At 38.8% G+C, this 17,853-nt stretch overlaps 1 protein-coding gene across 13 annotated transcripts in view; it reads left to right on the top strand.

The window, feature by feature from the left end:
• celf4 (CUGBP, Elav-like family member 4) overlaps positions 1-17,853 on the top strand; it is a 1,190,565-nt gene that overhangs the window by 1,124,525 nt on the left and 48,187 nt on the right. For all 13 annotated transcript variants that reach the window (XR_015757959.1, XR_015757956.1, XR_015757958.1 and 10 more), the window contains one exon: positions 6,378-6,521. Coding sequence is in view for 9 of the 13 variants with exons in the window: in XM_087990087.1 (XP_087846213.1) it covers positions 6,378-6,521 (144 nt within the window). In the remaining 4 variants the exon portion in view is untranslated. The remainder of the gene's footprint in view (positions 1-6,377; positions 6,522-17,853) is intronic.

The raw sequence follows: 17,853 nt of genomic DNA, 5'->3' as shown, positions 1-17,853 counted from the left end.
GGGCTGCTGTCAGCTCTAAGACAGACTTCTTTGTTTCAAGTTTTCTCAATAATGTGAATAAGTAAATGCCACTAATGCAAGTAATCTGCAGGGTCTTGGTAAAACTTTACTGCTCAGTGCATACAAGAATTCATTAATTTTGTTTGCATTTTGGAATTTTAAAAAAAATCAACCCTGTCAGGTACAATTGAAAAGCTTTAGCGCAGCAAATTGTATGACATTACTTTGCATGAATACACCTTTCTCAGTTCATTCATATTGTGCTCAACCAGGAGCATCCAAACAATCACTTTTCATTATGAAGCCTGAACTGCATGAGGTAAATAAAGTGGTGTGAATTCGAGGTCTCATCCATTTCAAAGTAAACCAGATGAAACAAGTGAAGCTCAAGATCCTCACATGCTTTGATTTTTACATCTCTTTTTGCACTGCTATTCTGTGAAGGCTCAGAAACTGGCATTTGAGAGCAAAGATTCACACAAGGTTTGAGAGAGATCCATACTGGGACTCCCTCCCTAAATACAGTCCACCTCTCCCCTATTCTTTTTACCTTTAAAATGTTCATGTAAACTACTTACTTCCATTACCAAGAATCTGTCCTATTATCTCCTTACCTGTCTCCATGTCAAATTTTGTCTGATTCTGTTCTGCAAAGTACCTTGGAACATTTACAAAATGTAAATTATAGTTCTTGACAGGTTATTAACCTTGGCTTTGTATTTCCCCCTTACTCACTTGTCAATGCATCTGGCAATTTTCCAGTATCTCTGTGCATCTTGTCCTGGCCACGGCTCAGAACCGGAAAGTACAATGGACATTTTAACTTGTAATTCCAAAATGCCTTGTTTTCAAAAGATGGTTGATGCATCCAAAAATTGCTGCAAAAATAAATTCAATGGTCTTCCAAAGAGGGATAGACCGATGGAATATCATATCTATGGTTGCGAAGGGAACTTGAACCCATTTAACCCATTGTCCAGGGGGAAGAGACAAACTAAAACAGACTGCATTAAAAATCGCACATCACCAGATTATAGTCCAACAGGTTTATTTGGAAGCACTAGCTTTTTGAGTGCTGCTCCTTCATCAGATGGTTGTGGAGTATAAGGTCTTATACTCCACAACCGCCTGATGAAGGAATGGCACTCCAACAGTTAGTGCTTCCAAATAAACTTATTGGATTATAACCTAGTGTTATGTGATTTTTAACTTTGTCCACCCCAGTCCAACATTGGCACGTCCAAATCATAAAACAGACTGGACAATAATATCTTTCAACAACAGAGATAATGAGGAGCTGACAACAATTCCCTACTTATTCTATCCCAAAATTCCAGATGCATTTTGAGCTTTTCCCTTTGAAGGTTACACAGCTCAAGTGTTAAAAAGTCCGTTTCAACTCTGCTAGTATGTGTGTATTGGCCTGGATTTGAGCATTCCTGATTAAGGGCTTTTGCCCGAAATGTCAATTTTCCTGCCCCTCGGATGCTGCTTGACCTGCTGTGCTTTTCCAGCACCACTCTAATGTTGGGTTTGAGCATTTGCATATGTGAGGGCACGGTCAAAGAACTGCTCCCTAGTTAGAATGTTTTCTCTCCACAGATATTGCCAGATCTGTTTAGGTTCTCCAGCAATCTCTGTTTTTGTTTGTTACATCCATTGTTAATTGTATTTGAAACTTATGTTTTTATTTTTTATGTTCCAATGCCTACCAGACATTCTGCAGTCCAATCTGCCTTGCTTCTGACCTTTTTCATCAAGATACCTCATTATCACTGTGGAAACTTGCTGGAATTAGTCGCAACACAAAATTAAATAGTTGTGACAAATGTTCATGATAATTTAAACCAGCAAATGAAGCCAGCTCAAGGAGTTCAACTGCGGTTGCAAATTCAAAACACTTAACTGTGCTACTACCACATCCAACTCCCTAGACTGCATGATGTCTAATTCACATTTGAAAAGGTCAACCTGTGAAACAAGTCCAAAGTGAGAACAGACCAAGTGCTGCACTGTGTGAGGCAAATGTTTCAATTACCACTGCTCTGCATACTCAGAAACTATGTCATGTCAAAGAACTCCAAAGGGATGCACAGTAGAGAAGAGTGAGCTTCATGCATCTCAGACACTATCAGAGGTCTTGATGGAAAGGAATGACAGAGAAATGTCCTGCATTTACAGTGAGAGTCAAAGACACATAGTCAAAGGGTAATGGAAGCAGATTACAATGAAGTTCAATGCTGTAGGTCAAGCCCTGAGGACCCTGATGCAGAGCCTCAAGAAGTTCAGTTATCTCAAAGTTGTCAAGGCCAGTGAATGTATATTAAAAAGCCATAACCTGCCAACTGCAACACTAACCTCAGTCACATGTCAAATCACTGTACCCCACCACTCACCTGCCAATTATCTTGATCATTCAGACCTCACTCACAGTCTTGGCATTGATACAAACCTCACATCCATAACTCACAACTTACTTACACTCCCGACTTCATTCATTGTCACACTCCCTCATTCTTGCAGGATCAGGATCAGAGAATAAATTCCTTTGGCCTGTGATGTTAGAATCATCGAAACCCAGTGTAGAATCCCTCCAGTGCAGAAAAAAAAATCCAGCCTCTAAGGATGATGCAGAATCAAAGGAAACAGGAGCTGAATAGACAAGTACACCAGCATGTGCTAACCCCAGTGAAGTGGCCAGTACAGACTGTGATTAGGATGTATGTTTTTGAGACCATGACAAGCAATGAAGGTAAAATCATCAATGTTGTTTGTATCCTCATACCTAATCCTCTTATATAAACAAGAACTTCTTTTTCTTCACACCATAATCACATTTGTGTGTGCATTTTGCATTTCAAAAACTGTAATCCAGCCAAGCAGTGAAGGAATGCCAGTGAAGGAATGTTGATGAAACAGCAGTGCTATCTCTTGATTTCATAGGAGGTGCCACTCCCAGGGTTGCAATTCTTAAACTGTGGCTTGGATTTCAAAGCCGGTAAGAGCTCCCTCCACTGGGAGCAGAAGTGAGATCCAAGTCCGTACCAGGATGCAGCAGGACTGCGGTTGGTATTTAACCTCTGGTCATCGATTGCAAAGCCAGTACCCAGGTCACTGTGCAACTGATGATGGTCCACCAGCCTCCCAGAGCAGCCAGCCCAATGAAAGGACAGGTGGTATCAGAGGCATGGCAGCACTGTTACTGGAAATGGCCATTGCTAAGGCTGCAGGAAGAGGGAGGGAGCACCTCCATGGTTAGTTTCCTTGCTTACCATTCCAAATCCGGCAGATAAACCCCGGCAATTGGAAAGACCACCTACCAGCTGTGGCACCATAGCTTCGGGCAGCCAGTGTTGTAGGCCTTCCAGCACAGAGTAGAACCCGCTGGGTGGGTACCAGTTTTTAGCTGCCGGTCTCCCCACCCTGTGAGTGCCCTTACTGATGGTGGTAAAAATGCCAGCCAGGGCAAGTCATGATCCTTAATTAGACCATGAGATTCCCTTGCTGGCCAGACTCCCTGGCAGCAGGAGATATCAGGCTCACTTCCTGATGTTTTCTAATGCCATTTTACAAGTCCACTCACCTATTAGCCAAGCTTCAGAAGTCTGATGAAATCTGCCCTCACATATATCTTTGACTGTAGATGAGTAACAGTTGTCAACATGAGGCAGGTCATAGCATCATAGAGATGTACAGCACAGAAACAGACCCTTCGGTCCAACTTCTCTATGCTAACTAGATATTCTCACCTAATCTAGTCCTATTTGCCAGCACTTGGCTCATACCTCTCTCAACTCTTCCTATTCAAATACCCATCCACATACCTCTTAAATATTGTAATTGTACCAGCCTCCATCACTTCCTCTGGCAGATCATTCCATACAAGTACCACCCTCTATGTGAAAACATTGCCCCTTAGGTCCCTTTAAAATTTTTCGGCTCTCATCTTAAACTTATGCCTTTAGTTATGGACTCCCCCACCCCAGGGAAAATATCTTATTGCTGATGAAGGGCTTTTGCCCGAAACGTCGATTTTCCTGCTCCTCGGATGCTGCCTGAACTGCTGTGCTTTTCCAGCACCACTCTAATCCAGGGAAAATACCTTGTCTGTTTACCCTATCCATGCCCCTCATGATTTTATAAACCTCTATAAGGTCACCCCTCAGCCTCCAACACTCCAGGGAAAACAGCTCCAGCCTATTCAGCCTCTCTCAATAGCTCAAACTCTCCAACCGTGGCAACATCCTTGTAAATCCTTTCTGAATCATTTCAAGTTTTACAACATCCTTCCGATAGGAAGGAGACCATAATTGCACACAATATTCTAAACGTGGCCTAACCAATGTCCTGTACAGTCATAATTTGACCTCCCAACTCCTATACTCAATGCTCTGACCAATAAAGGGAAGCATAGCAAATACCTTCTTCGTTAGCCTGGAGGATGTGGTCTCACATAGGGCGCAATGCATCAATGTGGAGGGAGTGTATTTTTGAGGTAGTTGAAATTTGTTTTGTCCTGTATGATGTCAGTTTTGTTTGAATCCGACTCATTCTAGCAAGTGGAAAGCATTCCATTACATTCCTGACTCAACTTCGAGACGGTGGACTCCAGGAGCCACAAGAATGCTTGCCACAGAATTCCCTGCCTCTCATTTACTTTTGTACCCACTATATTTATTGACTGTTATAGTTAGATTGTGATCTGTGGTGAGTCCCAGATGTTGATATTGAGGATGCAATGGTGGTAATTGAGTGGTAGGTAGAGGTGGATAAGACTCACTCTCATTGAAGATGATCATTTTCTGGCAATTGGTGCAAATGTTACTTGTTACTTGACCAAACCTGCATATCAACCAGTACTTGCTGCATACAGTCATGGATTGCTTCAGTATCTGAGTAACTGCTCATGGAACCGAACACAATGCAATAATCAGTGAAGTTGCCCCTTATGATGGAAGGAAGGTCATTGATGAAGCAATTGAAAATGGTTGGGCCTCGGCCATTCCTCTAAGGAACCCCTGCAGAGATGTCTTGAAGTTGAGATGATTATCTCAAACAACCACAACTACCTTCCCTTGTGTGAGGCATGACTCCAACCAGCAAATAAATTCCACTGGATTCTCATTGGCATCAGTTTTGTTCAGGCTCCTTGATGTCACTCTGAAACAAACACTGCCTTGTTATCAAGGACAGCCACACTTATCACAACACTTGAGTTCAGCTCATTTGTCCATGTTCAAATTAAAATTGTAATATGGTCTGGAGCTGAGTGGCCCTGGTGGAACCCCAACTTGAGCATCAGTGAGCAAGTTATTAGTATGTAGCACCTGATAGCTCTGACAATGTACCATCCATTACTTTAATGATGACTGAGATTAGATTGATTTGGCAGTAAACAACCAGATTTTATTTTAATACCTGGACAATTTCTTTACTTTTGTAGGAACATGTTCATTTAGTAACTCTACTGTTGGAACAATTTGGTGCAAGATGTGGCTAGTTTGAGAACATAAGCCTTTGGAACTACAGCAAACTTTTATTCAGAGCCCATAGCATTTGCTGCATTTAGTTCACAAATGTTCTTTAGAGAAGGAAATTGCCATCCTTACCTGGTCTGGACCACAGTGTCTCCAGACCCACAGCAATGTGGTTGACTCTTAACTGTTCAATAAATGTTGGCCTAACCAGGGATGCCTCATCCTGTGACTGAATAGTGAATTTAGCCTTTTTTTGTATCATGTGGAATGAATGCAACTGGCTAAAGAGACTTCTATAATGGTGGGCACCTCGGCAGAGGACTGAAATTGCTCATTCACTCTGAACATCTGCCTAAAGATGGCTGTGAATGTTTCAGCCTTGTCTTTTCCTCTCAATTGCTGACATTACTGACGATAGGAATATTCATGCAGCCTCCACCCTCATGAATTATTCAGTTGTGCATGTCATTCACAGCTGGATGTGACATCCAGTAAACTTTCTCCTTCATCACATCCATACTTCTGCTGACAAACCATAGTGTGGATATGGTTTAAGACCAGAATGGTAAGCTCTGTGGAAAAAGTAGATTGAAATAGAAGCACTATAAGATGTCCCCTACATTCAGTTGCTCACCCACCCATCCTTTGTTTTCTTAGCTGAAAAGAAAATATTCTGATACAAGTGACAGGCCACAAAAGCGCTTCTTTTGATGTAGTTTGATAAGTTGCCTATTTTGTATGATAATAAGACATAGAAGCTAATATATATTGTCATTGTTAGTGACAACACTTAATGTGTCATTTTCAAACAGGTTTGTGAACTGAGCTGCTGATTTTTGTATCTTCCATTTCTGTACCATGTTTCAACTCTTTCAATGCAGTGCATCCTTTCTTCTGCAGGTCCTGAGGGTTGCAACCTTTTTATCTATCACCTTCCTCAGGAGTTTGGAGATGCTGAGCTCATGCAAATGTTCCTGCCTTTCGGTAATGTCATCTCCTCAAAAGTGTTTGTGGACCGAGCGACAAACCAAAGTAAATGCTTTGGTGGGTACAGATAAAAAAAAAGTTCAATTGCTATTCTGTGAGAAATGATTTTAAAGACTAGATTTTATGTCAATACACTGAAATAATTATGTCTAAACAATGAGTCATTGCAAATTATGAAGGATTCTGCTCTTATGTAGATTAACCTTAAACCTTTCCCTTCAGCAACCTAGCTGAGGCTTTAATTTACAGTTCTGTTTTGCTGAGGGAAAAGGGATTGAATTATATTTAACATTACAATATTCCTGCTTTGCTTACTGGAAACTCTTGTACGTAGATGTGCAGAATACTGTATTTCCTTGAATGGAACAAGGTCCTTGAATACTTTTTGTACAAACAGTCAAGGGTTATAACTGAAAAATTAAACAAAACCCCAATGAATAATCCATTATTTTATGACTGACAAAACTGTTTTAGAACAAGCACAAACCCCGACCTGTAGTTGAATTTGAATATTTTCTAGAACAGAATAAAGCACAGACTTTGCCATATGTGTTTCTGGAATATGACAGCTCTTGTTCTGGTATTCTGTTTATTGTTTCTTCCAAGAGTGAACTGAAAACTTGCAGTTGAGTCATTGCTCTCTGCCTTGGGTCTAGAAAGAGAATAGCAGGCTCCATTTGGATTCAGCACATATTTGATCATGGATCACTTCTTATAAAAGAAAATTATTCCAAAAAAATGGTCTGAGTGTTCATGCCTAAGGTAGATGTTGTGCCATTGACTTATTTTTAAGCAGTTGTTTTTGCATTTTTATTAACCTTAAAATCTGAGAAATTAATAATCCCAAAGTAACTAGATTTAAATAGTTGGAAGGGACCAAGGCCACATTACCATCAGAATGTGTTGTGCAGACAGCAACTTTCCATTAATTTTCCCGTGGTATTTTTGTGCTGCCTCCAACAAATTTATTAATTACACAAGATAAATGTCTGTTTTGTAAATTACAGTCAGTTGGTTGTATTCAAGGAAATAAGATATCTATTGATTAACCTGTATACAGTGGAACTCCAGAAGTAGTACACTTAAAATACACAGTACTATTAATGAAGATTATTAACAACCGAGTTAAAATAATGTTGGAAACTTCCAGAAAAAGATCCTGAACAGGATCAAAGGCTGCAAGTGGGTCCCACTGTAAACACCTCTACAGATTTAATGACCTAATTAGTGAACATCAAATACATTTTGTAGCATCGCAGAATGACCAACTATGCTGTGTAAACATATTTACTGCAGAGAGGAATATAAATAAAAGATAACATCAAAATATTTCATAATTTATACTGTTTCATTAACGTCAAAAATGCTAAGCGTAGTATGTTCAGTGGTTGAATTCTTTAAAAAAAGTTGATTCAATGGTTTCCTTCACAATTCAATCTGTATATTTGTTAAATTGAGGAACAGAGATTTTCAAACTGTGTTTTACTGTAATATGGGAATTCCAACACATTTTTTGTATATCATCATATGGTACACATGTCACTAATAAAAAACAATACAAAGTACTAAAGTCATTTCCAACCAATTAAATGCTCTATTGGTGTGTGCTACAAGTACTGACTACAAACAAATGTAACCAAAGATCAAAGGTAATATTTGGCTTATGTGACATTTTAAACTTTATTCAGTGGACATTGTTATTATTCTCAAGAAAGAGAGTCAAAGATTGTTCATGTCTGTGGCATTCAGTGGGATATTGGTCTTCCCTGCTAGTAAAAGAAAACTGGTAATGTATAGTATCCAAAATATAACATTGTCATTTTTTTCAAATTTTTCTGAATAAGGACAATAATTCTCTTGATTCTTGTTCATCTGATTGCTATTCTTCATGGATTTCCCCCAAAGGACACAGCAATATATTTAAACCCTTTAAGGACTGCAATTGGATTGCTAAAATAGATTCAAACCTCATGTAAGATCAGAGCTGATCCCGTTCTGAATGAGCAATGAGGTCCTACATGATTCTCTGCTTTATGACAGTCCGGTATAGTGATGTTGTAATCGTTGAAAAGGTATTAGTATTAAAAGTATTAAAAGTATTATTTAATTTTCAAATTAAAAGTACTTTTTATGGTCCTCAAAGGGTTGTCACAGAATTCTGAATTGCTGTCTGACATTTACAGTGTTTAAGAAATAAGGAGTGCATTTGAATGCATAACTTAATTACTAAAGATTAGAATAAAGTTTAAAAATTTCACAGCATCTGGATATTGCCTATTTATGTTATAGGGGTGTGCAGTGACTTTGAATCTGACTGACTAACACGCAGGTTCGCAACATTGGTTAGGCCACTTTTGGAATATTGTATGCAATTCTGGTCTCCCCCTATCGGAACGATGTCATGAAACTTGAAAGGGTTCAGAAAAGATTTACAAGGATGTTGCCAGGGTTGGAGGGTTTGAGCTATAGGGAGAGGTTGAATAGGCTGGGGCTGTTTTCCCTGGAGTGTCAGAGGCTGAGGGATGACCTTGTAGAGGTTTATAAAGTCACGAGGGGCATGGATAGGATAAATAGACAAGGTCTTTTCCCTGGGGTGAGGGAGTCCAGAACTAGACGACATAGGTTTAGGGTGGGATGGGAAAGACTTAAAAGAATCCTAAGGGGCAACCTTTTCCTGCAGAGGGTGGTGTGTGTGTGGAATAAGTTGCTAGAAATGCACAGCACGTCAGGCAGCATCCGAGAAGCAGGAGAATCAACTTTTCCGGCATAAGCCCTTCATCAGGAATGAGGTTTGTGGGCCAGAAGGCTAAGAGATAAATGGGAGGGGGGGGTGGAGTTGGGGGGAAGGTAGCTGAGGAAGCGATAGGTAGATAAAGATGAGGGAGAAGGTGATAGGTCGGTGGGGGGGGATGGGAGCAGATAAATAGGAAAGGTGATGGATAAGTCAGGAGGGCGGTGCTGAGTTGGAGGCTAGGGACTGGGATAATGTGGGGGGAGGAGAAATGAGGAAACTGTTGAAATCCATTTTTATTCAGTCCCAAGTCTCCAATTCGGTGCCAGCCTCCTGGCCTGTCTATCACCTTTCCCATCTATCCACTCCATACCCCCTGACCTATCACCTTCTCCCTCACCTTCACCTACCTCTCGCTTTCTCAGCTACCTTCCCCCCAACCCCACCTCCCCCCTCCCATTTATCTCTCAGCCGCTCGGCCCACAAGCCTCATTCCTGATGAAAGGATTATGCCTGAATCGTTGATTCTCCTACTCCTCGCATGCTGTCTGACCTGCTGTGCTTTTCCAGCACCACACTCTCGACTCTGATCTCCAGCATCTGCAGTCCTCACTTTCTCCTGTATGGAATGCGCTGCCAGAGGAAGTGGTGGAGGCTGGTACAATTACTTAAAAGGCAGCTGGTTGGGTATATGAATAGGAAGAGTTTGGAGGGATATGGGCAAGTGCTGGCCAAAGGGACTAGATTTAATTAGAATATCTGGTTGGCATGGATGCGTTAGACCAAAGGGTCTGTTTCCACGCTGTGCGTCTCTATGACTCCGCGACTCTGTTGTTTTATTTAGGACATTTAGTTCTGTTTAAAGCATTTCTTTACATTTTGATAAGAATATGTGAAAGTGACCTGTAACACACATTTTTACATCATTGGCTTTCAAATTTAGGTCACCAGACTCTAAGGAGATCCAAGGGAGATTCAAAGGTTATCAGGTTACTGTCCATAAGCTATCAAATTCTGAATTTCTTTGCATTTGCTGTCTTGCCAGCAATTTACTTCTGCTGATGTATATTTAGAGAAAATATTTCTAGTGCAGCACACTCCTTCAGATGTCTACACAGGTTTTCCCTTTGACCATTGTCGAATTTTCAGATGGTACTTGACACAGGATAGTTTAAAAAATGACTGCCCCACTAATTCAAGGACTTCTTTGACCCATTCTGTTAGTTCATCTGAGATGATGAGCATTTTAAATGAAAATGAGAAAAATATTTTCTTCTAATCAAGAAGCAAAGTTTTCATTCAAAATACTCATTGTCTCAGATTAGTATTTTGAATGAAAAATAAATAGGTAAAATAAGTAAACTAAAATCTTGCTCGAAGTGTTTTACCTTTAAAGAGGCAAAGATGGTTCAAATCAGTATTTCTAAACAAACATGCTATTGATTCAACAGCAGCAAATGGGCAAAGGTTAAATTAGGATGGCAATTCCAATATGGAACAAATAAAGGTACCTTATATTTTAATAAATATGAACTTCTGATTATGTCATAGAATATTTGCAATGTGATGCTATAATAAATAGCAAAAAGTGGACGGCAGAGTCTCTTTTGAAGTTATGAACCCTATCATTAATAAATTTTAAACTTTCACAATGCATAACTCCATGAGAAATTGCAACCTACTCACAAAGGTATCAATTATTTTGGAAGTTTTTCATCTTTCATTCATCAGGACATTTTCAAGAACACTAATACAGAAGAAAACCCCTCTCCAGATAGAAAAAAATGTACACACTCAGCACCTGTTTCAACTCAACAAAATAGTTGGAAGTGATCCATCAATTTCTTTCTAAGGGCAATACCCAGACCAATCTGAGTCAACCTGCTCATTGGACAAACAGGCAGAAAACTAGCCATCAGGATACATGAACATCAACTAGCCACAAAAAGATATGACCTACTGTCACTAGTATCCTTACATACAGATGAGGAAGGACACCACTTCGACTGGGACAACACATCCATCTGAGGACAAGCCAAACAGAGACATGCATGAGAATTCCTAGAAGCATGGCATTCTAACCGGAACTCTATCAACAAACAAATCGATTTGGATCCCATTTACCATGTCCTGAGAAAAAGAACAGCAAATGACACCACCACAGGAAATGGTGTCACCACAGGAAATAACATCAGCAACCCAAGGAAAGCTAAATATATAAATAGAAAGCGGGCCATACCACGAGTGCTTCATCCAGAGGCTCACCAATGATGTTACCTGTTATGGTGATGAAATGTCTGAAACAAACCTTCCAGCTCAGCGAGCAAACCTACATCCCCAACCTACTCAGTTTGAAAGTTAAACAAAGTCTGGCAGTTAACAGTCAATCATCATTAACTGTTGCATTCTTTACAGCAATGTCATTTTCAATCAGTTCCACTTGCCATCCAATTAGTACTCTCCTGTCATGAAGGATCAATGTTGCTTCCTCTGACGTTAGTATTTTTGTGAATGTCCTGATGAGTGCAAGATGAAAATCTTTGACAAAATGTGTTTTCTTTTTCGGCAATATTTACCAACGTTTTTAACCACCAAACAACTATAGATAATTTTATTTTAATAAACTATTAATCCAGACTTTCTCTTTTCCATGTTTCAATACATGGGAAAAGCCACTGATGATAACTCATATTCTTATACTTAAATCAATCTCATAAAAATTGATCAGTGGATAAAAGTTTGCCAATGATACAGTGATCGAGAGCATTGGGAGTAGTTTAGATTTGAAGAATAACATTATTCAGAGATATCAATAGCGAAACAGAATGAGCAAAATTGTATCAAATGGATTTCAATGGAGTCAAATGTGAGGTTATCCACTTTGAATATAAAAAGAATAGAAGAGCATGCATTGTAAATGATGAAATGCTAGAATCGCTGGAGATCCAACAAGACACCTGCGGTCCAGTTTTGTAGATCATTTAATCTAATAAATAGATGGAATGCAATGTTAGCCATTATATCTAGAAGACTTAAAAGAAGGACACGGAAATCATGTTTAAGTAATATAAAGCCCTAGGCAGACCACAGCTGGTGTTCTGCCACCATTCTTTACAAAAGCTGCGCAGGCCATGAATGGTCATAGATTTACCAGAATTATGTCTCTCTAATGCTTAAAAACAAGGAGAGATTACACAAACTGATTGTATATTCTCTGGAAATTAAGAAAGGTTAAGGATTGATTGATCAAAATGTTCAGGTTATTAAGTGGAATAGAGAGAAACTATTTCCACAAGCTTGGAATTCTTGGATAGGGGGTCCTGGTGTAAATGTTAGAGGAATGGAGCCAGGAAACACTTCAACACACTGGAGCTCTCTTCCATAAACGGCAATCCTGATCCCTGTAACATTCCACAGGTTCCCATCCTGAAAATGCCCCTTTTGTCCCAAAGCTCTGACTTCTCTTCATTAGACAATCCTTTATCCATATTAATATAGTACCTCCCAATATCTTATTACACTACTCCACTTAAATTCTTGACAGAAACTTCTATTTAGGTATACCCCAAAAATAATCAAGCAATTCTCCAAAATGTCCAAATGGGAGAGGAAACAAGAACAGGTCTGTTTTTGTTAGTCCTTTCTCTCTCAACTCTGACCTCCAATCTCTAAATACTCTTTAGTCCTTTTAATGGGCACTATGGTGTGTCTCACTGAGGTTACCATGCCTCTTCCTTGGTCTGCAGCATGGTGACTCTCAGGTCAAACCAACACCAGACATCTCTCTCTAAAAAGAGAGCAGCCCTCTGCTCTGGTAGAATTAAAGTGACTTTATATTTTACAGATGTGTCTCACTAAACATTCTCTCCAAGCATAATCTTCTGTTTCTTCTGGTATGTCATAAAAATGTCTTTCCCAGGAGCTAAAAACTATGGAACTGTTTACCTTCTAGCTGTTATATACCAAATTGCCATCTCTTTTCCTTTATTCTATCTAACTTCAGTAATGTCCTATAATGTAAGCCTTGCAACTTCATGTTTGCAATATCCTAATTTCTTCATATATTAGTTATAGCTAACAGCACTTTTCAGTTCATGCAGAGGAAGTAGCAAAGGGCCACTGTGATCCACTGGGAGTCATTAGCATGTAGGACAACAGGGTATGGTTATTTTGAGACATCAACCTAGTTTAATTTGGTTGAAAATATATGGCCTTAGCATTGAATATTGCATATTAGGTGTGTCAGCTTTAGAACTGTGTAACTATAATTAATCCAAAACCTGGAATATTCAGACCATACATTGCCAAAATTTACATTTTTCCAGCTACTTGTTCCATTATGCTGCCTAATCAATAGAACTACAAAGTCCATATGGGCATACAGAATCTGTTCTGTGCACTCTAGTATATAATTTCTGATGCTGTTTATTTGACACTTATGGAATGTTGCTCTTGATATGAATGGTTCAGTCTGACTTCCCATATTTTCCTAATTCTTAATCTGTGTTTGTTGATGTTTTTCTCCTTCTCCTAACATATTAGGAACTATTTGGTCAACTCCCTTAATAATCCTTTTGACTTTAAACCATTGTCTTAAAGTTCCTTTCTGAAGCCAGAAGTTCTAACTCCCATTGCCTTTCCTTAGTAATTACATTCCTTATGCCTGGAATCCTCTTCATTGTTGTTGTAATCTCTCAAAACAATATCATTCTCCTCAGTAATTAATTCCATATGGATGCTGATCAATTACTAATACAAGAATACATCCTCTTGACTTGTATTAAGGTGAATTCATGGAAGTTTTACTTGTTGACAATACATTGTGAAAATTATTATTGTAGGCTCTTCCAACAACTGTGCATCATGATTTTGTAGATATCCCATGGGGTAATTTTAATCCCACATATTCAGCAGAGAGCTGACAGGATCAGATCTGACATCTATTTTGCATTATTTCCAATTTCATTTGTGCTGCTCTTTGCCTATGAGCAGTGTATAAAAGAATTTACCTGATAGATCCAGCATTTCTTGACTCCTACAGCCATGTGAACAGTCTAATGACCAATCATCTGCCTAAGAACCGTTTAATGACTAATCATCTGCCTCAGAACCGATTGGTTGCTTGCTCTTCAAAAATCCAACTAGTTTAAACTGGAATTGGGCAATTTGGATAAGGACTGGGGTCAAGTTTCCCATTTGTTTTTCCATTTGATTTTCCATCTATACTTGGAGGTTGAGATTATCCCATCTAAACGTTTAAAAAGAAATCAATGTCTTTTTCTTTATCCATTCTTTCTCGTATTTGGTACAATGCTAAGTGCATGAGACTAATATGTCAAACTTTGCAATAATGCTACAAAAATTATGGGCAATGTACTTTTTTTTACGTAAGTCATAAGAAATCATAAAAATAAGAATGTTTATATTCATATATTGCAATAATTTACTTGGTCTACTGCGGCACATGCAATTTTCTTGACAGTCTTTACTTAATATTATATTTCCTGGCGATCATTTTCAATAGCTTTAGTTGTCAAGCATCAAACTGTCAACTAGATTAATGAAATGAATCAACGTCTCTAATATACTATAATGATCAAGATAATATAGTGTGACTGAGAAACATTATTTTTATTGATCAGCTTTTGCACGTTGCCTTTAAATTATACATTTGTTTACAGAGTAAATCATAAAAATATTAACATGCAAGGATGCCGTATGTCTGTTGGTGGTTCCTCCCCTGCAAGAATGATCTAGTTTAATCCCAACTCCCTGCTCTTTGTTTATGCCAGTCAATATTTTTGCTTTAGCATTTATTTCCTTCCTAACTCAGCTTCAATGGCCGCTTGCAGCGATGAATTCAAAATTATAATAACCCTTTGTAATAAAAAAAACCCAGCTTCCTGTCCTGCACTGCTCCTATTTTACTTCAAGGGATGTTAGAGAGGTTTGTGTAACATATAAACATCACACTTCCTCTTGGCTATCAAAAGCTGTCAGTACAAATTTGTGTAATGGAAAGTTCAGTACAGACTATACAAGCAGCTCTCACAGAGTGTTTCAGATCTGTAATAATGGCATTTATCTGCCAGAAGCATGTAACTAACTATAAGAATCCTTTTCCAACGATGATACCATTTAAATAGTTTTTAATATCTTTGGTAGTAGTCAAGAATAAATAAGAACAGAAAAATACAAAAGCTGTAGATCAGAATATCAGGAATATATTACTGGAAATACTGAGCAGAGGAAATGAATGTTAATATTTTGAAAACAAGTATTAACCTCTCTTTTCTTTTTCCAGATGTTGGCAGACCTGCTGTGTATTTCCAGAATTTTCTGTTTTCCAAGAGTAAACAAGAGGCTGAGGACTTATTCTGTAAATGCTTAAAATGCTCATCTCTGTCCACCATCTTAACAAAAATATTTACCCATCAGGCCTGAAAAATACTAAAATAACAGAGAAGGGAATTGAATATGAGCATTTTTAAGTGTTTATACCTTAACATTGCCATTCCTAATTTATATCCTAAGGTCTCTCAAGATTGAAACAGCAAGTTGGGCTGTTAAAACTCCAATTAGGAGAAATCATTGCCAGCAGTATGTAGGAGAAAGAAATATTTTCATTGATGTTGTAAATGTTATTTCAGCAAAATATCATTGCAGTTATGTTTTGCATTTTAATCAACAAAAATTGATTTAACCCAATAAATACTATCCTCATTATGCCCTCTGTTTGAGTTCTATTGATTTATAAAATATTCATACATGTCCTTTCTTACCAGACCATATTTGGAATGAGAACATTCTGCTAGTGAGTCTAGTGAGAATTCTAGCTGCTGATTTACCAGAGAGAGCAAAATTGCAAAATAATAGGGAATAACATGAGCCAAATGATTGCAAAGTCATTCAGTTGAAGCAAAAGACAGCCAAACTGGTTAGAAATGTCAATGATAAGATTTTGTCCAAAATCCAGATGGGTCATTTTCAAGCAGATCAGCTAATCCTCTTGCAGTATATCTTATTGTGTTATCATCAGTGAGATTTGTGAACAATTAGCTTTGATTTATCTTTGATATTTTCACTTTTTATCCACTTTAACAGCAATGACATTCTTGCTTCGTTGGTTTTTTTTTAATACCTGTAACAGGAATTGACAATAGGAACTGATTTCTGGTTCCAGAACAGTTTCAAAGAGTGAATCTATCTGTACGTGTTGCAAAGAATGCTCTTTGAAGCTCAGTCTTTTTCTGAGGCAGAATGAGCAAATTTAAACTCCTATCATTGCTCTATTTTGAAACCAATGAGCTTCTGAAGAATGGAATTCAAAACCCTATCAGTCATAAATAACTGGCACTCCCCTCAGCATATGTGTGAATTAAACTCAATTCTGGGTGATGTTATCCCAAGAAGAGCTAATTTGCTTATTGATCATTCCAGAACTTTGAAAAGCTAAGTCTTTTTTAAAACACTGAGGCTGAGAAATTCAATGCATCAAGTTGTCCCTGCACCTAAATGTGTGGTTTTCTGGGTGAAGTGTGCACATATTACATTGCAGAAGTAAGACAGCTCTCATATTGGTAAAGTTTCAGCTTTAGCCATCCAAAGCCCAATGTGCAGCAACAATTGCCCTGGGTGTTCTGATTCTTGCAATGTTGAACAATATAGTATCCATAGCTGTGAAACAAACACAGAGGACTCAAATTGGACTCAAAAGGTTAACTCCGTTTCTCTCTCCACAGACACTGCCAGACTTGTTGAGTTCCTTCAGTGTTCTCTGTGTTCGTTTCAGACCTCCAGCACCTGCAGTATTTCACATTTATTCACAGCTTTCAATTACTTTTAGGTAATAAATACACCAGGGTATTTTGGCACAAGTGGGTTATGTGCCACTTCATAATTTCCTGGCATCTTTGCTGCGAACTGCCATTGTCTTGCCAAACGCCAAATGAAATCATTCGTTTTTAGCTATGCCCACCCCCAAACCAAAGAGAATTGCAGAATTCATTGATTTATGCTCGCTTTCCTGTTGCAGACCTCAGGGCTGAACCTTTGGCCCGTTCACAGCAAGGGTACGATCCTGGCAATGCATCAGGAATCTAGAGCTGACAGCAGTTCATTTGTCAATAGCTATTGTATGCAACCACTGCATTTAAATCTGACTTTTAAGTCTCCCTGAGTGATTGGAACAAGCAGGCACAATGCCAATCTATATCAGTCTGCTTCAGCTCTTCCATTAAAATGGACAGTGTAAGGTAGAGCTTTTCAGACAGAGCTAGAAGCACCAAAAACAGACACGACTTATCAAGGCACCGTCACTCTTCAACAACATGTCTTTGGGCATGATGCTGTGGGTCATTAGGGCTCGCAGGAAGATTCTATTCCCAATGGACAGGAAGAAGAAGACTTCTTGCAAGTTATTTAAACCAGCCCCAGAAATGTGATGGATGCAACACCAACATGATTCTGTAGCCTAAGCAGCGCAGGCAGGGTAAGTGACATGGCACACTCAACTGTATTGTGGTGCGCATCTAACCTTAGCCTCCAGTCCCCTCATTCTGCCTTCCTATGGCTTCTCCTGCACATTCTCCTTCCTTGACTTCTCATATTGATCCACTCTGCAGCTGCAACCATTCCTCTCTATCTCGGCAGCTGTTC

This window comes from Chiloscyllium plagiosum, unplaced genomic scaffold (genome assembly GCF_037043375.1).
Source record: "Chiloscyllium plagiosum isolate Xiang-an unplaced genomic scaffold, Cpla_swu_hap1 HiC_scaffold_1, whole genome shotgun sequence".
NCBI lineage: Eukaryota > Metazoa > Chordata > Chondrichthyes > Orectolobiformes > Hemiscylliidae > Chiloscyllium > Chiloscyllium plagiosum.
The sequence above is the reverse complement of the archived record's forward strand: the minus strand, read 5'-3'. Positions and strand labels throughout refer to the sequence as shown.